Genomic DNA, 24,150 nt, shown 5'->3' on the forward strand with positions numbered 1-24,150 from the left:
GTTATTAATGAGTTTTAATGATTGTGTTATTAATGATTTCCTAATTGTTCTTGTAATTGTTATTATGTCATTAAAAGTCTTGGAGAAACAGGAGGAAGCCCTTTCTCTTCGCTTTTCCAGACATTTTGACTTGTCATAGACAGAAAAGCACACGAAACACACTGATAACATTAACGATGGCTGTATTTAATTCAATTGTCCCTGTAAACTATGACAGTGTGACAATGAGCCTGCAGATGCAACACCGAGACTCTGAAACTAAAGCTCATTCATGATTAAAACCTGTGCTTTTCCTACTGCGACATGTCAGAATGTCTGCTCTGTGCTATCCACTGTCTGATAAAGGCAAAAATGCCCCAAAACATAATCTTTGAAGATAAAAAAGAATGTCTGCTGTGGAAAAGGACTGTACACGAATATAAACTATGGCATCAACACACAAAATGTAGTGTTATAACTTATTCTAGAAGTCAGTTAGCATCACTAACAGTCAGTTAACATCACTAACAGTCGACTAACAGTCAGTTAACATTACTAACAGTCAGCTAACAGTTAGTTAACATTGGCTAACATCACTAACAGTTGGCTAATAGTCAACTAACATCACTAAGAGTCAGCTAACATCACTAAGAGTCAGTTAACATCACTAACAGTCAGTTATCATCACTAACAGTCAGCTAATAGTCAGCTAACATTACTAACAGTCAGTTATCATCACTAACAGTCACTTATCATCACTAACAGTCAGCTAATAGTCAGCTAACATCACTAAGAGTCAGCTAACATCACTAACAGTCAGTTAACATCACTAACAGTCACTTATCATCACTAACATCAGCTAACAGTCAGCTAACATCACTAACAGTCAGCTAACATCACTAACTGTCAGTTAACATCAGCTAGTAGTCAGCTAACATCACTAACGGTCAGCTAACAGTCAGTTAACAGTCAGCTAACATCAATAACAGTCAGCTAACAGTCAGTTAACATCAGCTAACAGTCAGTTAACATCGGCTAACAGTCAGTTAACATTGACTAACAGTCAGCTAACATCAATAACAGTCAGCTAACAGTCAGTTAACAGTCAGTTAACATCGACTAACAGTCAGCTAACATCACTAACAGCATAGACATGGTGGTTGTGGTAACTTAGGGGCTTTTTGACCAAATAAACCATAGAATATGAGAAACAACAACCGCAAATCAGACACTTTATATGTCAAACATCTGACTATATGTGATCATGATGCTTTAACAGTTTGGTTTGGAGGACAGTTGGATTTGTATCTGTTGTCACAACATGCTCAGAATGTTTCCATACGGCAGCTGCCTTATTGGAGATTTTAAGAAGCTCCTGTTTTGCGAATTTTTGCTTCATTTAATTAATTACTGACCGTTAGCTCGCCAGGCTAATGCAACTCATTTGCTACGCTCCCAGTGAACGTTGTGTATCTACGTGCAGTGGTGGAATAAGTATTCAGATCCTTTACTTAAGTAAATATACCAAGACAGCAATGTAAAAATACTCCATTACATAGTGAGTGAAAGTCCTGCGTGAAAAATCCTACTTAAATAAAAGTACATAAGTATTAGCAGCAAAATGTAGTTAAAGTATGAAACTAAAAGTAGTGGTTTGGTCCCTCTGGAGACTGGACTACTGCAATAGGGATCTTCACAGGGATCCCTGGCAGGAACGTCCTGAAGCTCCAGTACATTCAGAACAGCGCTGCCAGGATCCTGATGAGAGTGTGAAAACACCAACATATAACTCCAAATTCTGTTTTCATTGCACTGGCTCCCTGTCTCCTTCAGGATTGACTACAAAGTCCTGCTACTCACATACAAATCCATCAACGGACCCTAACCTACAGGAACTGATCATACCACAAAACTCCACCCGCACCCTCAGATCTGCCAGCAGCTTGCTCCTCCGGGCCCCCAGTACTAAGCTTCGCACCATGGGGCCCCCAGTACCAAGCTCTGCACCATGGGGCCCCCAGTACTAAGCTCCGCACCATGGGGGATCGAGCTTTCTGCTCTGCTGCACCACGCTTGTGGAACAGCCTACCTAACCATCTGAAGGCAGCACAGACCCTAATCTCTTTTAAAAAAGGCCTAAAAACCTTTCTATTCAGGAAGGACTTTTTTATCTTAACTCTAATTACTATTTTCTTTATGTTGTGTGTTCTATGTTATTAATACTGTAGCACTTTGGGTTTCACTATGAATGAAAAGTGCGGTACAAATTAAATGTATTATTATTTTCATATATGACATCGTTAGATTATTAATAGTGAAGCATCAGTGTTAGAGCAGCATGTTACTGTTGTAGCTGCTGGAGGTGGAGCTAGTTTACACTACTTTATATACAGTTAGCTAGTTTAGTCCATTGGTTCCCAACCTAGGGGTCGGGGCCCCTCCAAAGAGTCAGCAGATAAATCTGAGGGGTGGTGAGATGATTAATGGGAGAGGAAAGAAGAAAAAACAAAGTTCTGATACACAAATCTGTTTTCAGGTTTTGGACTTTTTCTCTAATCTTTGATTTTTGCTGAAATATTGGATCATTTGAACATTTATTGAAATGAAAGCATGTGAGAAGTTTAGAGGGAAAAATCACTATTTGGTGGAGCTGTTAACAACTCATAGACATGTGAAATGTGACCCCGACTACACACTGCTTTTTGTAAGACGTCAAAAGCTAAAAAGGTTGGAAACCACTGGTTTCATCTTTAACAATGTGTTGTATTTTAAAAGCTTGTTATATTATCCATTGTGTCAAATCTTCATCTGAAAAGTAACTAAAGCTGTCAAATAAATGTAGTGGAGTAGAAAGTACAATATTTCCCTCTGAAATGTAGAAAGTAGCATCACATGGAAATACTCAAGTTAAGTACAAGTACCTTAAAATTGTACTTAAGTACAGAATTAGTCACTTTCCACCACTGGAAGTTTATATTTGAAAGTGATCAACCAGAAGCTTTAGACAAAAAAAAATCAAAAAAACGTTGCTGCACCCGAGCTGTCAGACCGTCAGACTTCATATCATCATTACACATGAAATACAGGTGTGAAAATTTCTTTCATACTCTTTTTGTTTTTATTTGTGTCTATTTTTTAAATCCTTGTAACCTGCGTCTTAGCTCATAATCAGGCAGAGACTACACGTTTATTTTAATATTAAGGCCAATTAAGCGTACACATAAGTCCATTTATTTATAGTTATGAAAGGATGAATTTGCAAGTGAAACATAAATGCAGATGCAAATTTACATTAATTTAAAATGCTGATGGACGTTCAGTTTCTGAGCATTGAAGTGCAGTTTAATTTTTTGTTTGAATACAGGTTCATTGTGCAGGTGCAGATACTTATGTTTTAAGAGGATGCAGTTAAGGGAATAAATGTATCATAGACAGTGTTTAAAGAAAGTAGAAGCACCCCAATGTAAAAATACTCAATTACAAGTAAAAGTCCTGCATTTGAAATCCTACTTAAGTAAAAGTACAGAAGTATTACCAGGTAAATTTACTTAAAGTATTACAAGTAAAAGTACTTGTTTTGCAGAAAATCAGGCTGTGACTGACATTAAACACCTGTAATAAATTATATTATTGATACTGATGAATCAGTGCATAAGCAGCAGTTTATTGTCAATATTTGATCTTTAATCTTAAATAATGCCGCGTAATTTAGAAGTTTATTTTATTTCATGTAAAATTTTAATCTGAAAAGCAACTAAAAATATGTAGTGGAGTATAAAGTGTAACATTTCCCGCTGAATTTTAGTGGAATAGAACTACAAAATACAAATCCCAGGGCTCTGAGACTGGAACATAAGATACATTTTAAGACAGAAATATGCCAAAATGATCAGAATATCTGCCATAAATTCAACAAGATTCTGTGCTAACGAGCTGCAGCAGGGTGACGTTAGTTCAAAGGGTTTAATTAGGTCAAGTAGACATCTGAGTTTAGTCATAATTGTGCCATCGGGGCCGCTCACGTTGGGTAGTTTGGCAGTCAGAGCCCACTTACTGTTTTCTCTCAGACGTTTCCCAAACCTAATCCTGATTTAGAGAGATCTTATGTTATTAACTGGCCTTAACTCACCTTAATGAGAACTTACATGTTGAAACTAAACTACAGCTCACACGGTGTAAGTTTCAGACGGGTAAAACTTTTTAGATCAAAGCTCTCAGTATTAGATGTTTCTTTCTGATATTTTATATTCATTTTCACTTCTTAAAAAGTGCTGAAAATTGCAGGTGTTATCACCACTTTTTCTCTTTGCAGACTAGAAAACATCTTTAAAACAGTGGAAATCCATCTTTCATGGGGAGCGACATCTTTTCTGTTGTTTCATGCTCATAGTTTTTTTTTTTTTTGCACAGATTCTCAGGAAAGGCAAATAATCAAAATCAGCATGTATCCATCTTTTGATTTGAATCACACATTACACTGCAGAGCGTACAGTGAAAAAACTGCAAAATGGTTTCACAGAACCTTTAATGGATGCTTCATTTCAAAGGAGAGTAATGTCTTGTGAATTTGTGAGAAAACAACAAAGAGAATAACCTCATCTCCATCTCTGTATATACAGACTGATGCTTTCCTTTGTTCTTCCAGATGCTGACCTGTCTGGAACATATGTACCATGACTTGGGTTTGGTCAAAGACTTCAACATAAACCCCATCACACTCAAGAGATGGCTGGTGAGACCTACATGACCACTAAAACCAGAGCAAAATCTCTAAATACCCTTAAAAAAAAAGTCTGCTCTCACTTAGTTTTACATTTTCTTTAAGGATCCACATGCCTCAAACCTCTTGTCTCCCTCTCTGTGCAGCTTTGTATTCATGACAACTACAGGAATAATCCCTTCCACAACTTCCGCCACTGTTTCTGTGTCACCCAGATGATGTACAGTATGATCTGCCTCTGCAGCCTACAGGTAATGAGCGTCGTGGTTTGTCTTGTTAGCAGAGCTGGACACATAAGACCCAAAGGACGGGTTAACAATTTTTCCAGTGTGTCTTAAAACAGCAGTCAGGTGTCAAATGTGCTTTTTAATGTAAGTGATGGAGGCCAAAATCCACAGTGTGTCCACACAGTCATTTAAAAGTCTGTGTGAAGCTTCTATTCAGCTTCATCAGTCTGAGTTAGTCATATCAAGTGGATATCTGACACATTTACAGTCTTTTTAGCATCAAATTCCCTCTTTGTGTTTTCCTCGGACAGTGTTTCCCTGTTGAGCTGCAGGTGGAAGAATAGTAACAAAAAGAGGAACTTTGGCACTAAAAAGACTGTAACGTTGAAAGATATCTACTTGATTTGACTTATTTGGACGCTGAAGCTTCATATTAGCTTCAGATAAACTTTTAAATACATTTAAAATCTATTATTGTTTTAAGACAGGCTTGAAAAATTGTGTGAACCTTCAATATTTTTTCATAACTGCATAGTCTGATCTGTCAGTGTGTAATGTGTTGGTCGTGGCTCGTAGTGATGAACCTACAGAGAATCATCAGAGACTCTGCAGCTCCTCTCGGCTTTACGGAGCTTTATAGTGAGTTTCAGCTCATTGTTTATCTGTCCGGCTGCAACTTTACTGTTTCGGTTCACTCTCAGTGTCTCATAGCGTCGTTTTGGGACGCAGCAGGCAGCTGTTTTCCAAGAAAAAACTGTAAAAAGCCTCTGTACACTACCTGCTCAACACCAAACGGCAAACAGACACAGTTAGCTGTAGACTAGCTGGTGAACATAGTGGAGCATTTAGCAGCTAAAGAGCCAGATATTTCCCTCAGGAGTTGGTAGAGAATAAAAACAGAGCTAAAAGAGAGTGAATATTGGACTTATATTCACCAGGTGGACAGAAACACGACTCCACATGAATGATAATGTTGCTCCGTAACTGCTGGATGTGGAAATGAACAACTGTTTGCTGACAAGTTCAACATATCAACTTAAAAACTGATGATGTGTCAGTGTTGTGTTCACAGCTTGTTTCTGCTGAAAACTAGTGACCTAAAAAATCAGTTAATGCAGCTTTAAAGAGTTTTGTTTCTCTCTTTCTTTCTCTGCGTTCACCATCAAGTAAAACTTTAATTAATATATTGTATTTGAAAACGACAGCATGCCGTCAGTCTAAGAGACGTCAGTGGATTTGGAAAGCTCAGGGGGAGAAATGACAAGAGGATGAGGAAGAAGATGGGGGCGTGATGAAGGAGATGTGTGTCTGAAAGGGGAAAGAAAAGAAAAAAGTGAAAGAGGAGCTTCTTCCTCTGTCGTCAGGGACGACTATTCACTGGAGGTTTAATTATCGCAGCCTAATGGCTGATTATGAAGCATCTGCACTAGTGATGTGCTAACGAGGTCACACACACTCATCACACTCACACATATGATATGTGTCTATTTGAGGGTAGAAGATGAGATCACACACACACACGTGAACGCACATATGGTAATGACCTTTTAGTGATAAAGACTCAGAGACTGAACTGATGTATTAACTGATATAAATGTGTGTTTGTTTGTCTTTTAGGAGAAATTCACTCAGGTGGACATTTTGATTCTCATGACAGCCGCTGTGTGTCATGATCTCGATCACCCCGGATTCAACAACACGTAAGACACACACACACACTAATTTAACAAATTAATTAATTAACTAATTCATTGTTCCCTTCCTCTTTCCCTCCCCCTTACACTGGTTTCTGCATTGATTTTACCTTTTCCATTAAGTCCTGTGTTCTCCTTTGAGAAAAATCTGAAACAAAAAGGGAGAATTTTATATTTTAAATTCTTTGATTTCTTGATTGCGCCTCCTCGTTTTACATTATTTCAATTAAATACTGTTCCATTGTCCGTCTACATAGCTGGAGTCCTTATTTTGATACAGCAAACCAAATCTTGCATAAATTGATAACATGGCGTTCCATCATAGGCAGAACAGACAGTCACACTAAGACCAAGACGCCCCCCAGCTGCTGTCAATCCAACACAGACCTAATAATACAAAACTTTTAACAATACATTTAAATATTGTCCTCTCGTTGTGTCAGTTAAGTGTGGTGGATAGGAAATTGCGATGACGACACAACCAGATTGTAACACAGTTATTGACAGTTAGGAAAGACTGCTGATGTTTGGGAAAGACCAGAGCTGGGATGTGGAGGCTTGGCAGGCTGAAGCACATCCTTTAGGAGGAACCCATCATTAATGGAAAGATATATTATAAAATACCCCCGGATTGGGCGAGGGCAGGGGAAGATGATTGACCCACACGACAGACCATTGTAATGACCACCCATGACGGACAATTGACTACGGAACAGCTAAGCGATTTATCCCGGATCTGCAGATGTGGGAAGATATGCAAAAACAAGAGACGTGTGAAGATACACCAGTCAAAGATGAAGTGCTTGCAACCTACCAGTAATATGCAAACTGGTGAGACCAAGGAGAGGCACAAAACCACAAACCACCACAGTCCCTATAATCTCCAGGTACATGAAGAAGAGGAGGGCATGAACAGCCCTCAGAGATTCCCAGAAAGAGGCAGTGAAATGGCCTCCTGCCGTCAAAGACGGATTGGGAGATGTTTGATCACGACGTGGACCATGTGCTGAGAGCAGCGATGGCAGGGGACGTGGGGAGAGAGCTCAGGGCCATGTCTTCAAACATCTGGAGCGTAGGGCCTGATCGCTATGGGAAGAAGAAGCTAAGAGCCAGATCAAACACAAACCCAAAGGAAAACAGACGCCTGAAGGAGAGAGCAACCCCAAGAGGTGAAGCAACAGAGGATGAGAAACCAGCATTCCCCGAAATCCAAGACAACCTGAGGGAACGCATTAAGATCTTGAACCCATTCGAATATGTGGCAAAAATTCTGGGTGACAAAAGATCAGGGGAATTGAAAGCAACAAAGGAGGAAGTGAGGGAGCACCTTTGTCAACTCCACAGTGACTCCAGGAGGGAGGACAGCTTGGAGGAAATGGAGAAACTTATCACACCAGCTGAACCAACTATACCCTTCAGAGTAGAGGAACCAAGCTGGCGGGAAGACAACAACTTTCTCAAGGTGGCCAGGCTGATCACTTTCATGTCGGACAACGAGTACATGGACACTTAAGAAAGGTGGAGTTCTGGAGGTACCTGGCTGTCTTGAGCACACCAGTGTAATCTCTAAGACCATTGAGGTTGCAAAGAGGAACCATTGTGACCTGACAGTACTGTGGCTTGATCTAACCAAGGCCTACAGAACAATACCCTACAAGCAAGTGGAAGTAACACTGAAGACCTACCAAGTCCCGGAGTGATTCTAGAAACTCTTACAGTGCTACTTCGACAAGTTAAATATGTATTTCACCTGCAGGAACTTCACCACTGACTGGCAGAGACGAGAGGTGGACATTCTCACTGGGTACACAATCTCAGTGATTCTGTTTTCTGCAGCAATGAACCCTCTAGTTAAGACATGTCATGTCTCAGCGTATAACAAGGGTCTAAAAGCTTCCTTTTCTAACTTAATCATTTCTTTGTGAGTTGGCGTATTTAAAACAATCCACTTATTCATGATTACCCTCTTTATGACCATACATAGAGAGAGAGAAAGATATTTTTGTTCTTTGAAGATTCTCCACTGAAGTTAATCTCCCAGTTTACATGACTGTGGTTTTATTCGGTCTTCTCTCTTTAATAATTTCTTCTCCCGTGTTTCATCTCTGTCTTTCAGATACCAGATTAATGCCAGAACGGAGCTGGCGGTTCGTTATAACGACATCTCCCCTCTGGAGAATCACCACTGCGCTGTGGCCTTCCAGATCTTCTCTCAGCCCGACTGCAACATCTTCTCCCACTTCGACCCCGAGGCGTTCAAGCAGATACGACAGGTTGGGCTGAATGTGTTTATCAGTGTCAGTTACTGCTGGGTGATAATTAGCAGTGAAAAGATCTGTTGTCCACATTAATGCAGGAATGAAGAGATTTATCTGATATATCGACAGTTTCATGTCCCAACATCCTGCTTTAAGATATTGTATATATATTGATAATGAAAGTAATCATTTGTTGCAGCTCTGAACACCTTTAGAAATCAGTTGTTTGTGTCTGTGTGTTTGTCAGGGAACCATCACGCTGATCTTGGCCACGGACATGGCGCGGCACGGCGAGATCCTCGACTCCTTCAAGCAGAAAGTCGACAATTTTCACTACACGGATGAAGAGCACGTCACCTGTGTGAGCATCTATTCACACACACGTCTTCGTAGTGCAATAATATACAGTGATATAACACTCTGAAAGGTGCTATTCTACTTTATTAGATCCTTTATTTTTGACACTTAAAGTACATTCTACTTTTAGCATAAATCTGAATTCAGGACTTGCAGCTGAGTTTTATCACGCTGTCGTATCTCTCACTTCTTCCACCACTGCCTGAGTGTCTGTCTGATAACTCGACCTATAAATACAATAATTAAGTTCTTTATACATCATGTATTTTCAAGCACAAAACAGAGTTACACTGTGTTGTCTCGTCTGGCGACTCTCTATATTTTTCTTCTTGTCAACAAATCTCATGTTTGGATCCAAACCAACAATGAACTGATCTACTAACAAGTATTGTGTGTGTGTATCAAAGCCTGATATATCTTATTCCTCCAAAAACTATTAAAACCACGTCATGATGTTGGATATAAAACATGAAATGAAATAATTAACTTTACAAGTATTCCAGCTTGATGAAATATATAAAAGTGTGTTTAAACAGTTTAAATTTAGGCCAGCGTCCCGTCTCATAACACCAGGTTACCATCTATGCCAATACATGTGACGTAGTTAATCATGGTGACCTTTGACCTCTGTGCTCTGTGCAGCTGAAGATGGTGCTCATCAAGTGCTGCGACATTTCCAACGAGGTGCGGCCGATGGAGGTGGCTGAGCCCTGGGTGGACTGCCTGCTGGAGGAGTACTTCATGCAGGTGGGTTTATTTTCATACCAATCAGCTGCTCTCAGACTGAAGATGGTTTTGTTTTTTTTCTGTAGCTGAAGTCAGATATGATTAGAATAAAATAAATCTGTGTGTGTGTGTGCCGCTCAGAGCGACAGGGAGAAGTCTGAAGGACTTCCTGTGGCTCCGTTCATGGACAGAGAAAAGGTCACCAAGCCGACGGCTCAGATCGGCTTCATCAAGTTCGTCCTCATCCCCATGTTTGAGACTGTGATGAAGGTGAATATGCAGCACAGTGATGACAGTGATGATGAAGGTGAAAGTAGCAGCACTTCTGATGATACCTGCAGTGTTAATCAAATGTGTGTCTTCTGAATAATTAACAAAACTATAAAAATAATATCTATGAGCATTTACTGCCGTTGCTGTGCAGAAGAATCTGAGCTTTAGCCAGTTCATAAAGGCTTTATGGTCTTAAAACACTGAAAGTGTCCTTGAGCGAGACATTTGTATATGAGGGGAAAAAATGGAAGTTGCTTTTCTGCATCTTTTGCGCTGATATGTTTAAGAATAAACAACACTTGGCTCTGAATACGACTTCAAAGCGACGTTAGGAGAAATCTGCATCGAGTGCAGGTTAAATGCATATTTCAGACGTGCGTGAACGATGTGTTTGTCTCAGTGACCTCACCGTGGGCGGCTGCGGCTCAGGAGGTAGAGCTGGTTGTTCACCAATCTGAAGGTTGGTGGTTCGATCACCGGCTCTTCCAGCATGACGAAGTGTCCTTTGGCCAGAGCATTAGAAACTCCTCCTGATGAACGGGTGAATGTCGGCGTGTAGCCTGAAGCGCTTCGAGTGGCCGATAAGACCAGAAAGTCGTTATATAAATGCAGCTCATGTACCGTTTAACACTTGCCCACCAGTTAGTCGGCCCACACTTGATGCCCACTTCTCCTAAAACGGCCTCAAAGCGGTATTTAATGTATTCAACGTTACACAATTCACCACCATCTACTGCACAACACCTGTCCATCTGTCGGCTGCTTTTAGGACAATAATCAACAGACAAGAAGATGCTGAAATTTATGACATGTTGGAGTCAGTGTGAATATTATTTTTTGACAAATATCACAAAAAATCACATTCTTAAAGGATATCTGGTACATTATTACAATTAACAGACTAAATAATCTTCATTTTGTTGCATTATTATCTATAAAAATCTAATCTAAAAAATATCTAAAAAAAAAAATCTAAATAAAAAAAATAAAGCTTAAAAATTATGTTTTTCAACTTAGTAAAAATAATAACCAGAACCTCAGTGATACTGGAAGTAACAGTGACATTTATAATATAAACACAAAGTAAAACAGGCTTTTCAGTGATGATACAGATACTTAGACTGTGTGTGTTTGTGTGTGTGTGTGTGTGTGTTAGCTGTTCCCACAGATTGAGGAGGCGATGGTGGCGCCACTCAGAGACTCAAGAGACCGATACGAAGAGCTCAAACAGATTGATGACGCCATGAATGAGGTTGGAGGATTTCTATGAGTGTGTATGTGAGTGTGTGTGTGTGTGGATGTATTTTATGTCCTCGGTGCAGATTGTGACTGAGCGATGTTCCCTTCAGGTGCAGAAGAAGAAAACCGAGAACTTGACCATGGGAGGGAAGAAGAAGTAAAAGTTTTGAAAAGGTTGGAGCGAACAGAACAGATCAGATCAGATCAGATCAGATCAGATCAGAACAGATCAGATCAGATCAGATCAGATCAGAACAGATCAGATCAGATCAGATCAGATCAGATCAGATCAGAGGCTAAGAGACATTTTTATAGACAAAACTATGAATCAATAATGACATAATCATGAGTTGCAGCCCTGTAAATGTGCTCTATAGATAAACTTTCCTTATTCATGAATCTAACGTGTGTGTTTCAGCACCAGTGAAGCAGCGTGACGTAAAGTAAACTGGAGTTTGTCAGACACGTCGGTCGGTTTGTGAGCTGAAAGCCTCCATCACTCTCTGTCGTCCGCTCACCGCAGCCCGCTGACGAGCCGCAGACCTGCAGCGTTTATGATCCGGTGGAGACGTCGGGTCTGGTTTCACTGGTCTGTTGGTGGGAAAGCGATGACGAAGCGGGTTTGACAGCAGCAGCAGCTCTGAGACAAAGCGACGGACTCACGGAGCAGACGGACAATCCAAAGCCTTTTTCAGGGAACGACAACATTTGTACAGCACAGAGTAACAGTCAGTGAACAATATTTAGATACATATCTTGCATTGTTTTTTTTATTTGAAATGTGTTGTTTTTTTACAGATTGTACAGATTTTTAGTGACATTTGTTCTTTGCTACAAAATATAAATAAAAGCACTACTTTAATTACAAAATCCTGTCTGGACTCTTAATGTCTCTACTTATTATTGTTGGACATGTAACACTTTAAATCCTTCTATTTAGCATTTATTAACAGTTAATAAATGTTTATTATATTATACACATTATAATGTAGCTATAAACAGATGTATATTTTAAGTTAATGTACAGTATCTGTCAACAATTATAACTTCTATGAAGACATATTTTATATTATTACAACTTAATATATTGTTATTCATTATCTGTTTACACAGCAGTTTATAGTTGTTGATAAATACATGAATAAACACTTATATCTGCTTATATTATTGTGTTATAAACTATTTACCTAAAGATCCCCTTCAGACATGTATTAAGACATAAAAATAAAATGCTTTTCTACCAAAAAAAGTAGAATTACTGTGTTCAAAACCCTAAAATCTCCTCCTTCTCTCTCATTAAAAATCCAGAACCTATAAATATGTAAATATATTTCATTTCAGACGTTTTCCTCCTTCACTGTGTTTGTGCACTGGAGGTTTCAAGTTTCAACATCACACTTGTATAAGAGCGGAGAGAGACTTTAATGTTTATAACTTTAATGCTACTTAACATTTTACTGCTTATAAATTCTAAATAAGGGGATTTAATTGAATTCTCTTTGATGACCACACAGCTGAGACGGAGGAATGTGAGTTCAGCTCAGTTATGAAAACAAAAACACAAACAGCAGAGTTTCTGCAGCTTCAACAAGTTCAAATGAAGACTTTTAAAACCACACAGAATGTAATTTATCACCTGTTTCACATTCATATCGACTACAGGATGATAGAAAACTAATATGATCAAGAATTATTATTATATCACATTTTTCAATACTTCCCAGCTGTATATAACAATAACTCATAGTGATATAATTAATTAAATCAATGCTACCTGCAGGAAATGGATGGATCGATTAAAACAATTAAAAATAATGAATTCATTGAAGTTTCTGTAAAACTCTCTTCTTGTCCGCAGTGACTGAATGAACTTCCTGATGCTGCTGTAGTGACAGTTTGCTGCTGAAACAGCTTCCTGTCGCACCGTCTCGCTGTAGTTTAGAGATGTTAAACAGCCGCAAACATAAAAAAAAAACAAACAAAAACCTTACAACTAATGTTACAGCAGGAAAGAAACAGTATTGAAAACTTTTGTAAATTAAAGACTTTTTAATTCTTTATGGGGCCTTTTTAGGGAAACTAAATTCATTGTTTTTTTTAAGACTTTTCAGAACCTGCAGATCACTTTTTGTTTTTAAAAAGGTAACTTTTAGTGTTTTTATCCTGTTATGCTTCAGTTTAGCATCTGTGTGCTTTAGTTTGTTAGTTTTCCTGGTGAATATGTGGAAAAGTGTTTTTGTGAGCAGCTTGTTTTATGAGGAAAAGTCAGAGAATCACCAAAGTGGTTAGGAAGTATCTTCTAGTGACCCTGAATATCTGCTGGAAATTTCATGACAATCCATTTAATACAAAGTTAAAATCATGGTGACATTAGAGGAAACGTCAGAAGGTCATCAGTCAGTCAGATTCATCCAACATTTCATAGAAATCCATCCACCAGCTGTCGAGATTCTCCCGTCTGGTTCACGGCGGTGGATCGACCAGCGCTGCCATCCCTGGAGCCACGCTGCTAAAAACAACAGCTACTCCTGGTGTGTTTGTGGACCGTGACCTTCATCATCTCTTCATCATCATCATCTCCCGCCTCTGATCAACTGGACGCTGCTCAGGGGGGCCGCGGCAGCCAACCGGTTAAGACTCATTTCCTGTCCTCTCTTCACTTTCTACTGTTGAAAAACACAATCTTTTTGGTTCTCGTGCTAATTAGAGACATTCATCAAGCCCACGCCTGCTGCATCGGTTCTGCACATGAGACAGAAATCTGTCAAAAAATGTTTTGACTTCCTGTTATGCAACAGGAAGTCAAAATATCAAGTACAGAGAAGAAGAGCAGCAGTGAATGTGAGGAGACGGGCATATGGTGCACATTCATTCAACAGCATGTTTTAGTCAGTGATGGTGGCGGAAACAGAAGGCACAGTTCAATGTTAGATGCAATGTTTATTTTTAAAAATAAGCCAGAAATTTGAGCCAAACATAAAAAATCCATCCACACAGGCCACAGCAGACGATCCACGTGCTTCATCAAGGCACAAACTCAACTCAGATTCATCCAAAGCATTAAAAAAAAAAAAGAAAGAAAAGAAATGATAGTACTCTTCTCAAACTGTCCGTTCAGGTAGAAGACGTCTCCTTCTTGGCCTTCTTGTTGCCGTTTGCTTTCTGTGATTCCTTCTGTGGAAACTTCTTCCTCTTCTGCTGCTGCTCCTCCAGCCTCTGCTGCTTCTTCTGCAGGTACAAGGTCACGTTGTCAAAGGTCACCTTCTGCAGATGCTCGAAGCTGGTGGCGGTTCTGGCGGAGGCTGTTTGTGGAAAGAACAGAAGGTTGGTGACAGGAACCACGGCAGCAAACTGAAATCATCTCTGAGAAGTTATGGGAGAGGACAGGACAGTTTGTCTTTGGAAGATGGACACAATAAATACAGTATTATGTTTTGCACCATTACAACTGTTACATCCTCCTTATACAACACTAGACTGTTTTTCGTATATAACTGATTAACTGACGGCAGCTGGAGAGGCGTGTTCATAATTTCAATAACTTCAAACAAATTGTATCAAAGCTCAATTATAAACAGTTAAACTTGGCTTGTGAGCAGTCAGTCAATGAGGCGACGGTGCGTTTCATTTATGTAAAATGCTTCATCTTTAAAAGCAACAGATTAATTTAGCCTCATTTCTGATGATTGTCCAATAGGAAGCCTTGTGTGATGTCTGAAAATATACATAACGATAATATATATATATATATATAATAAATATTTTCTGGTTTTCATCCTCATAATAAACTGATTGTTTTAGGGTTTTGGACTGTTGGTTGGACAAAACAAGACATTTTAAAAGTAACTATGAGCTCCTGGAACTTGGGATGGACATTTTACAGACCACAAGAGAAAATAATTGGTAGATTAATTGATAATGAAAATGATTGTTAGTTGCAGCCTGATCTTTAACACATTATTTTTGGCGGAAGCCAAAACGATGAGCTTTGATTCAGCATGATGCTGTTTGACAAATACATTTTTAATATTTGAGAATTTGCAGGTTTGACTCTTTAAAACCAGCATTACTGACATGTTGGCATTTATTGACCTGATGCCAAAGTGCTGAGTCATCAAATCAGCATACAGCGATCCACTCTGTAGATCTTTACACAGGGTTCACCGGTAAAAACAGATAAACATGAGCAAAACAAACGCTCGCTGGTAAAACGTCCTTCATTCGCTCTGTGTCAGCGGCACTACATGTTTGGGGGAGGCGGCGAGCGAGGTCGTGTGACACTGCAGGTTATTTCTGTCTATGATGAGAGAGGGAGGACGCGGAGAGACACCGACAAGAAGCCAAGAGGCCACATGGAAGTGTGAAGGCGTGTGTGTGTGTGTGTGTGTGTGTGTGTGTGTGTGTGTGTGTGTGTGTGTGTGTGTGATTGATGACTCACCCTGAAGTGTCTCCCAGTGGGGTTTGAGGGCTTTAGTCACTCTGTTCAGTTCAGGACTCTCAGCATCACACTAGATGGAGCACGAGAGTCACAGAGAGTCAGTCAGTTCACAGGAAGTGGAATTATAACGAGGAAACATTCAATAATAAAAGAAGGAAAACAAACGACATCTTTGTCTCTAAATCACTGCAAGACTGATTAACTCATACAGTACAGAACTAATTAAATCAAAAAATGACATTTTAATAACAGGATGTTCCCACAGGTGAGAAGAACTGCCTTATGTGGTTACCATGGCAACCACAAGTCTACTGTTTACACCTGCAAAACACAGTCAGTGTCATAATCTTGACTTTGTGTGCTTTTATTCATTCAAACCTTTATTTACACTCGACTTATAACAGCAAACCTTCATCTTTATTAAAAATCTTTCGGTTCTGGACTGTTGGACAAAACAAACAAACTGACGACATCAGACGTCTCTAAAAGACTAAACTGACTTTCTTCATGATTTTATAACATTCATTAAGCCTGAAACTAACAATTATTTTCATAATTGAGTAATAATTATGTTTCTGATTCATTGATAAATTGTTTAGTGTGTGTAATGTCCTGCAACACAACATCTTCAGCAGAAAGTTTACAATGATGTTTGACTAAGAAAAGCAAAGAATCTTTGCATTTGAGAGGCTGAAACAAGATGATGTTTGACATCTTTTCACTATATAACAATAAATTGATTATCAAAATAGTTGATAATAGTTGTAATTTTGCTATCTCGGTCTATTCTGAACACACATCTATTTCCTGTCTGTCCGTCCTGGTTAAAAAGGGGTTTTTGGAGGTTTTTTGGGAGTTTTTCCTCATTTGAATCGAGGATCTGATGATAGATGATGTTTTATTGTTTGTATTGAGTTAATTTGTGATGTTTGGCTGTACAAATTAAATGGACACGTATATCACACTGCACCTTCCAGGAGTCTTGTCTGTGTGTGTAGACTTGCAGCGGTGCATCGCTGGAGTCCATCAGCACCCAGAGCCGGCCGTCGGGGTCAAAGGTCATGTCCAGAGGACAGAGAGGGAGGGGGAGCCTGCTGTGTGGCACCAACTTCTCTTCACTCTCCTGGTCCAGAGTGAAAAACTGAACCGTAGAGACCCTGAGAACACACAAGAAACATCAGAGACGAGTCGATACGAGTTTCAGGAGACGGATCCTGAACGTGGAGGCTTCACTGATTGGCCGACTCGTGCTCGTCTCTGCCTCTGACCTACATGTGCAGGATTACACTACACGGCCTGGTGACCTCCACGGTGACCTTGTACCACAACACGTCCAAAAATACACTTTACATTCACAAGTAAAAATAGTTTTAAACCAGCCGACGTGTCACTGTCATGTGAAAGTTAAAAACAGCTTCCTGCGGAGTTCATGTTCATAGTGACTCCAGAAAAAAAACTGTTTGGATCTTTGAAAGATAAAAAGTAAGTCAAAGTACAAATACAGCCATGTAAAAATACTCCGTTACATAAAAGTCCTGCATGAAAAATCCTCCTACAGTAAAAGTACATAAGTATTCTGAGCTTGATGTAGTTAAAGTATTGCAGTAAAAGTACATAAGTATTATGAGCTTGATGTAGTTAAAGTATTGCAGTAAAAGTACATAAGTATTATGAGCTTGATGTAGTTAAAGTATTGCAGTAAAAGTACATAAGTATTCTGAGCTTGATGTAGTTAAAGTATTGCAGTAAAAGTACATAAGTATTATGAGCTTGATGTAGTTAAAGTATTGCAGTAAAAGTACATAAGTATTATGAGCTTGATGTAGTTAAAGTATTGCAGTAAAAGTACATAAGTATTATGAGCTTGATGTAGTTAAAGTATTGCAGTAAAAGTAGTGGTTTGGTCCCTCTGACTGATATATTATTATATATGACATCATTAGATTATTAATAGTGAAGCATCAGTGTTAGAGCAGCATGTTACTGTTGTAGCTGCTGGAGGTGGAGCTAGTTTACACTACTTTATATACAGTTAGCTAGTTTAGTCCAGTGGTTCCCGTCGCTGAGCTAAACTCACCGTTCACACTGCACGGCGACGTGGCGTCCATCAGGGGAGCTGATGATGCGGCACACAGCTGGCCTCTGGGAAATAAAACAAAGACAAAAAGTATAAAAAGGACAGAACTCCTCGTGCACAGCCAGGTGTCAGTCAGGTGCTGGTCGGTCGCAGGAACATAGAAGGTGAAAATCAAAATGAACTGTAATGACTTTACTGTGACTTTATTAAGAGTGAACAACACGTTTCACCTGCAGCTTCTTCAGGTTCACTCAGTACGACTGCTGAGTACTCACATCTGAGTCACATGACTCATTATCACAGTCTTCATTTTCTCAAAGTGAACGTTTTACAAAGGGCACAAAAATGAAAATATACATATTACAAAAAACATGACGTGATTAATGTTGTTGACAAAAAGTCTCGGCTTTATCACAGGTTTCTCATCGTTCATCTTATAAAATCGGTTAATTTTTTTAACTGCCAGTTCTTGATCTTTAACTTGGTTTGATTGACTGAAGTCATTATTTATAGAGTTCACTGTCACAGAGTACAAGCTCTCCTGCCTGTTTCCAGGATTCAAAGATCTTCTCTGATACTAACTCAGAACTAGAAACATCAAGCTCTCAAACTACAAGCTACAGGACCAACTTCTCATTGGCTTGAATGAGAAACTGTGTCCAAACGTTTGACTGGTTCTGTAGGTTCATTGATTTTTTTGGCCAGTTGGAAGCAGCCGAACAAGCTAAAGAGGTAAATGACGATGAGATTTACAGTTTTAAGATGAAAAGCGAGACTGGGTGGCCCGTTCTCCTCTGTACACGCCAAAAACCTACAAAGATTTTATTAATATGTACAGGTGAGAACACGTGCTGGTGTCTTTTTATATGTTTTTTTCTTCTACCATAATTTCTAAAAGATTTGTTTACACCTTACAAAATAAGATTTAGATTCACTCCAAAGAGGACATGAGGGACAAGATACTGAGAGAATATTAATCTTTCAAATAAACATAAAAGAAAAACATTTTATCAAATGTGAAAAGCAGTAAACCCTCAGATGTGTGTTTCAGTTTGGGAGCCGACGTCCAACTTTTGCTGCTGCTGCTGAGACGGAGGATTCGATTTACGAGCCACTGAAAGACAAACGGACCACAGCTGACATTTCCATGAATAAACTGCTGAAGAATGTTGAAGAGAAGAAGACACTTCAACCGCCGACAAACACAGAAGATAACAAACCAAGCTCCTGCTCACCTGGACAGGATATTTACAAAAATAAGCTGAATCAGTATCAGTCTTTGTTTTGATCAAACTGAACTGAAAAATAAATTATATACAATTTTATTCAAATCTTTCCTAACAGACAACTCACATGTCAAACGTATGTTGAGAGTTATGCAGCCAGAATGAAGCCAGAACATTCAGGTTCTTCTTCTCTTCCTGTTTTCTTACAGCCGTTTGCTGCTGCTAGAAGTTATGAGCAGCGACTCCTGGATTCTTATAAATCACTGGGACTGTCATTTATTTAGATATCGGAGGCTGTTGCCATATTTTAATCACTTTTACGACCTCCTCAGTTCTACATGAGTGCAGCCTATCAGCAGCACCAGACTAGTAGTTGTTGTTTCTGCAGCGTTGTGTGTCGTTACCTTCGTCTCTTCGTCAGCCTCGGAGCTCGGCGTCTCTTCGAGCTCTTTGAGGTCGCAGCTCTGCAGCCGACGGCCGGACTCGTGCTCCCACAGCTTCATGGTCCCGTCCTGACGAAGACAAACACACGTCAGGTTAGTCAATGATGTCACAGTGTCGATCCAGATCTTTGCTGCATCAGAATATATATTATACCTTTATGGCAGGAAATCATTTCTTTCTGGTTTGACTATTTGCGTGTTTTCTTAATTCAAAGAATTTGGTGATCAGTTTGATTTTCATGCCCAGCAACTCTGACACCTCTCAACAGAGAAGAAGATTATTGTGACACAAATATAAAATATGACAAGATGTGAATAAAAAGGTCTAGACACAGATATACTCCCAAGATGTTTGTCCAAAATCTGTTTTCCATACTTTACAAGGTCTTTATAAAAACCCTTAAAAGCTACTTTAACTTCTGAAGCTCCTGAACTTGATAAGAGGCACAAACTTCCTGCAAATCTTCTGCAGTCTGTTGTTTATTCTTCCTTTTGGCTTTTGTGTATTTAGATTTACTGATGTTACAGCCTCTACTGGAGCTGATTTGGAAACGCTGGATGTTAAACTTATTAAAACATATTAAACACAGCAGGTGGAAATCAAAGAATCATCTGTATTTATCAAACTTTTAAGAATTTACCTTCAAATGTTCTAAAGAACCAACCAGTATGACCAGTAGACACATTTATCAAGTGGAGGATCTGATCTGAACCGACTTAATTATCTTTCAGGGTATAAATATGTGATGTGCATAAATGTACGTGTGTTAATGTGAATGTAGGAGACACACACACACACACACACACACACACACACACACACACACACACACACACACACACACACACACATACCCCTGATCCTGACAGCAGCCAGTGAGGATGACCTGACGGGACCAGCAGAGCGCTGACGAACCTGAGAGGAAACAGGATCAGAGAGGAAGAACGAAACATGACTGATCCTTCATGTTGCAGCTGACGGAGCTTTTCAAAGTAAGAGTTCTTCCAGTACAGAGAAGCTCTAATCTGCCTTAAACACAAACTAAGACACTGAAGAAACTCTTATTATCTGTCTGACGTCTCTTCTATGATAAATTCCAACAGCAGAACCTGACATGTACGTCGATATTCTAGACAAAATAATGATGGAGAATAATAATAAGAGTAATGAGTTTAATCCTCTCACTGTTGGTGTCCCAGGCAGAAGGACTGGATGTTGTAGGGAGATCTGAGGTGGCTCACTCTGATCTTCTCGTCACGGTCGGCTGTGATGACGTATTTGTCGTTCGGCGTCATCGTCTGGACGACGACAGAGAGGAGAAATACTCAGACACACGGCACGCCGCTCAGAGCAGCTATTAACACTTTTACATTTAAACAACTTTATGTACAAACTGCTTTGTTTCAAGCAAACCGACTAGTTAAATCAGTGGTAGGCAAACAGCGGCCTGTGGGCCAAATCTGGCCCTGCAGCAAACATATTTGACCCCATGATGAAAGTTTTATCTTTCATAAATAACAAAATAAACACAAGGTTCCTGCAAATCCCAATTATTACAATATAACCTTGTTACCTCTCCTACTGCCCTCACATGACGAGACGCATTAAAACTGTTTCTAAGACTAATAAACCTGCCAGAAATTAAACTTTAATGTGAGATTTGTTCTTCAAAGACACAAATGGTTGGCGGCTGAACAGGAATGGTGTTTGATGATGTTTTTCATCCTTAGATACAATCCTTAACAGTGTTATTAATCTATTTTATTCTTAAATGAAATTAAAAGAATTAAACAAAACATACAGACCTCCTTTCCACTGCACCGGTTAAAATCCTGACAAAATTGAGCCTAATTACTGAACCTCAACTTAAAGGAAAAAGCTGTGATTTTCTATATTTTTCTTCTTGTCAACAAATCTCATGTTTGGATCCAACATTGAACTGATCTACTAACAAGTATTGTGTGTGTATCAAAGCTGATATATCTTATAACTCTGTGACGTGTTTTTAATAGTTTCTGGACAACAGCGGAGGAATAAGATATATCAGGCTTTGATACACACACAATACTTGTTAGTAGATCAGTTCATTGTTGGTTTGGATCCAAACATGAGATTTGTTGACAAGAAGAGAAATATAGAAATGAAGAAGCAGCTCAACTCCATCAAATGTATTCTGGTAACTTTGACTGTTTGAAGGAGGAGAAACACTCAGACTTTTTCTCGTTTCATCAACTTGTGAATCAGTGAAGTCTTGAGGTTTTTCCTCACAACTTCAGTTTAACTGTTATTATTTCGCTTTGATACGATGTGTTGGATGTTACACTGGAATTAGATTTGATTGTTAGTTTTTTTTAGCTGGATTGATTTGATTTAATCACAAGATGGCGCCATAATGTGTAAACAGTTCAGGTGACACAGATGATGGTTTGATTACTGAATGATGTCATTATCTTATAAGACGCTTTGTGTGATGTTTGAAAATGTATAAAAATGATGATTCAGCTGTTTGAATAAAGAAGACGTTGAATGAATAAGAAAACAGGTGTTTGACAGTTTAAACGTGCACATACAGTAGTGATGCACGTGGTTATGAGTCGTGACGGTGTTTCTCACCACAGCGAGCACCATGGACAGGTGACCCATCTTCAGCTCGCCCTCCTTCTGCGGCTCCGCCACCGAGAAGGAGTAAACGTCTCCAGACTTATCCGCCACCAGCACCTCGTCCTCCGCGTGGCTGAACACCAGCGACGTGCACCTCCTCACCACCCACCTGTTAGTAACACACACACACACACACACACACCTTGCATCACTTCCTGTATGGTGCGTGAAGCTGCTGTGACTGGAGGACAGAGCTGCAGTTTCTACCTGATGCTGATTCGCTGCCATGAATCCTCACAGCGAAACAGAACCAGTCGCTTGGTGTCATCGGTCAACGCCACCAGCTTTCCAGATGGAGACACGGCAAAGGCGAGCACTTTGTCACTTCCTGTTTCCTCTGAGGCGCCGCCATCACTGATGACAGAGGAGACGAGTCACAGCTGTTAAAATTATGGTTCATATTCAAATTATACTCTAATTTAGAAAGCAGAAAACTATGGATTTATATTTAGTGAAGTCTGTTTTTAGATAGATTCTACATAACAGATGTTATAATCATGACTTATTCATGATTATTATGATCACTACTCTCGTGACGTCAGCCTGTTTTACCTGTTGGTGTCGGTGTTTGTATTCTTTGGTTTCTTCTCGGCAGTGCTGCAGTCAAACACAAATGTCTCTCTGCAATAAAGTGAAGAAGAGCTGATGTTGGACCATGACTGTGCGAACTGGAGCCGTAACGATGAGTCAACAAAATTCAAAATCCAAAAGATATTTAGTTTACTGTCATAGAGGATTAAAGAAACCAGAAAATATTCACATGTAAGATGCTGGAATCAGAGAATTTTAACACTATTCTTAAGAAAATTAGATTATCAAAATAATTGGTAACTCATAGATTGATCAACTAATCATTGCAGCTCTAATTAAATCATCATATTTGAGAGGCTAAAACCTGCAAATTTTTGGCACATGGTTAGGGGTTACCCATCCAGACCACATCAGACCAGGTCCAGATCAAAAAAACACTATAATTAGACTTGTCAAATCTTAATAATAATAATCTAGTCCAGATTCGACAAGTCTAAGTATAGTGTTTATTGATCTGGACCTGGTCTAATGGGGTCTGGATGGGGAAAAGCAGTGAAATCACCCTTTTTACTGGTTTTCATAAGCAGAATAAAAGTTTTAACAAATCTGAAAGTGGGTTTAAACAGCGGTAACAATTTTGCTACGAGGTCTAACACTCTATCACAAGTGTAAGTGGTGCAAAAACGGAGAATCAGCCGCTAGATGTCATTATTTATGTTTCCTTTAACCCAAAATCAGAAGCTAACGTCAGCGTCGCCTGTCACCAGTTAACACGGTCACTCTCTAAACCGAAACACCTGCTGTCTGAAATGGACCTCATATAATGATGACAATGATGAAAACTTTAATTGTATCACACAGGTGTCACACAATATTTGTACACCTGCACAGTCCACCATCATCTTCCAAATTTATGAACAATTTTAACATTTATAAAGATACAGACATGTCTCTGTGATGTCCAACCCTGTGACGGAGATTTTAGTCACTGACTGACAGGCTAACCGCTCTGCTAATAACCGCGACATCCAAAAATTAAAACATTTAAAACCTTTAAATCATCCCAACCTTGCCTGTTTGGTGTGAACTGCTGTGAATTTCGTGTCGCAGCTGAGAATAAACCACTCTCCACAGAAACCAACCGCCGCCATGTCTGTTGTGTGTGTTCACTAACACGCGCCGGCAGGAGCCATAGCAGCTAATGCCCCGCCCTACTCTGCCTCTGATTGGCTCACCCTGATATTCTTACCCTAATCCTAACCAATCCCACTCCTCACGCCTGAACCTAACCAACCCAACC

The 24,150-nt window shown here is 39.5% G+C and overlaps 2 protein-coding genes across 5 annotated transcripts in view; one reads left to right on the top strand and one right to left on the bottom strand.

Annotated features, from left to right (window-relative positions):
• pde9aa (phosphodiesterase 9aa) overlaps nucleotides 1-12,343 on the top strand; it is a 41,124-nt gene extending 28,781 nt beyond the window's left edge. For all 4 annotated transcript variants that reach the window (XM_044365083.1, XM_044365082.1, XM_044365085.1 and 1 more), the window contains 10 exons: nucleotides 4,625-4,711; nucleotides 4,846-4,950; nucleotides 6,544-6,626; nucleotides 8,737-8,893; nucleotides 9,126-9,239; nucleotides 9,878-9,982; nucleotides 10,103-10,231; nucleotides 11,391-11,486; nucleotides 11,584-11,647; nucleotides 11,892-12,343. In XM_044365083.1, the coding sequence (XP_044221018.1) occupies nucleotides 4,625-4,711; nucleotides 4,846-4,950; nucleotides 6,544-6,626; nucleotides 8,737-8,893; nucleotides 9,126-9,239; nucleotides 9,878-9,982; nucleotides 10,103-10,231; nucleotides 11,391-11,486; nucleotides 11,584-11,634 (927 nt within the window). In that variant the 3' untranslated portion in view covers nucleotides 11,635-11,647; nucleotides 11,892-12,343. The remainder of the gene's footprint in view (nucleotides 1-4,624; nucleotides 4,712-4,845; nucleotides 4,951-6,543; nucleotides 6,627-8,736; nucleotides 8,894-9,125; nucleotides 9,240-9,877; nucleotides 9,983-10,102; nucleotides 10,232-11,390; nucleotides 11,487-11,583; nucleotides 11,648-11,891) is intronic.
• A 2,050-nt stretch (nucleotides 12,344-14,393) lies between these two features.
• On the bottom strand, nucleotides 14,394-24,081 carry wdr4 (WD repeat domain 4). The gene is made up of 11 exons (XM_044365093.1): nucleotides 23,919-24,081; nucleotides 22,872-22,940; nucleotides 22,527-22,673; nucleotides 22,272-22,428; nucleotides 20,844-20,956; nucleotides 20,513-20,573; nucleotides 19,624-19,726; nucleotides 17,989-18,055; nucleotides 16,882-17,068; nucleotides 15,912-15,981; nucleotides 14,394-14,775 (listed from the first exon to the last, which is right to left on the bottom strand). Exons 1-11 carry the CDS (start codon nucleotides 23,999-24,001, stop codon nucleotides 14,588-14,590), a joined length of 1,245 nt encoding a protein of 414 aa, XP_044221028.1. The 5' UTR covers nucleotides 24,002-24,081; the 3' UTR covers nucleotides 14,394-14,587.
• Nucleotides 24,082-24,150: the final 69 nt, after the last annotated feature.

Source organism: Thunnus albacares, chromosome 11 (genome assembly GCF_914725855.1).
Source record: "Thunnus albacares chromosome 11, fThuAlb1.1, whole genome shotgun sequence".
Taxonomy (NCBI): Eukaryota; Metazoa; Chordata; class Actinopteri; order Scombriformes; family Scombridae; genus Thunnus; species Thunnus albacares.

Coding starts and splice junctions, on each gene's coding strand:
- wdr4 (XM_044365093.1), bottom strand. CDS start 24,001: ATGGCGGCGGTTGGTTTCTGTGGAGAGTGGTTTATTCTCAGCTGCGAC. Junction 20,574..20,843: donor TTCTGCCTGGGACACCAACA/GTGAGAGGATTA, acceptor GTTTCCTCTCAG/GTTCGTCAGCGCTCTGCTGG. Junction 19,727..20,512: donor GGCTGCTGTCAGGATCAGGG/GTATGTGTGTGT, acceptor TGTCTTCGTCAG/GACGGGACCATGAAGCTGTG.